The 980-nt window shown below is 33.2% G+C and overlaps 1 protein-coding gene across 1 annotated transcript in view; it reads right to left on the reverse strand.

Annotated features, from left to right (window-relative positions):
* The window catches only part of LOC107578025 (connective tissue growth factor-like), a 3,802-nt gene extending 2,919 nt beyond the window's left edge, over nt 1–883 (reverse strand). The window contains exon 1 of the mRNA XM_016264032.1: nt 764–883. Within this exon, the coding sequence (XP_016119518.1) occupies nt 764–820 (57 nt within the window). The 5' untranslated portion in view covers nt 821–883. The remainder of the gene's footprint in view (nt 1–763) is intronic.
* Between the last annotated feature and the right edge of the window lie 97 nt (nt 884–980).

The raw sequence follows: 980 nt of genomic DNA on the forward strand, positions 1-980 counted from the left end.
TTGGATAGTGATGTTTTGGAAATAAGCTAGCATAATTTCAGCACATAAAACATGTTTCATGAAAGGGGTAGAAAAATACGAAAGGTTTAAAAAGTGTGCCTGCTACAGTGAAAAATGGCGTAAAAACTATTTTCACTCAGAAATTGATAGTAAATTTCACAAACAAGTAGTAACAGTGAATTAAACAGATTTAGTAGTAGAAGTAGAAAAACTAATGTAGTATTTTCTTGTAAAACGTACTCCAGTAATCTTTGTTTTATTTCTAACTTAGAAAAATCTTTTTTACAGTGTACATAGAAAATATAAAAGTAACAAATTATAATAAATTAGACATATTTATTAAATACAACTTTTATATTATACATAAATATTTGGTTTATATATTAAAATTATGTAAAATACATTCATTCAGATGGTAGAGTCTTGGCACTGTTCTCAGCATCACAAAATTACATGCAAGCACAAACCAGTATAGTGACTTATACAATCTTCACATTAAACATTATTATGGGAAACGTTATTAGAATGCACTTAATTAAAGCAAATTAGACCAATTACCTAAAACTACACTTGTGACTAACCGCCTCACTCTGCAAACAGTAGCACACAGATTAATTACTATGTATGTTATGTCATTTCAAATGATAGTAAAATAATACATCATTAATCTACATAATCAAAACTAATTTATGTAAATTCTGCACAGTGCTAATAGCAATAGAGCTTCATTTACTTTGAATATATCATTGTTGTGTTCCCTCACCGTATTTATAAGCAAGCAGAGAACGATGCATGATCTGGTGATTACTGTTCCAGCCATTCCAGCCAAGCGCACACTCCACGGGTTTGTTTTGGTTCTCTGGTGTCTGTGATCGCTGTCAGACTGCAGGATTGGAGTGGAGAGCAGAGAGCCCCTCTTTAAATACTGCCAGAATGGGGTGTAGCCCACCGGAGTCAAGCTATGCCACGCGACCCAGAGG

The sequence above is a fragment of the Sinocyclocheilus grahami genome, unplaced genomic scaffold (genome assembly GCF_001515645.1).
Source record: "Sinocyclocheilus grahami isolate Dianchi unplaced genomic scaffold, SAMN03320097.WGS_v1.1 scaffold8374.1, whole genome shotgun sequence".
In the NCBI taxonomy this organism is placed as follows: Eukaryota; Metazoa; Chordata; class Actinopteri; order Cypriniformes; family Cyprinidae; genus Sinocyclocheilus; species Sinocyclocheilus grahami.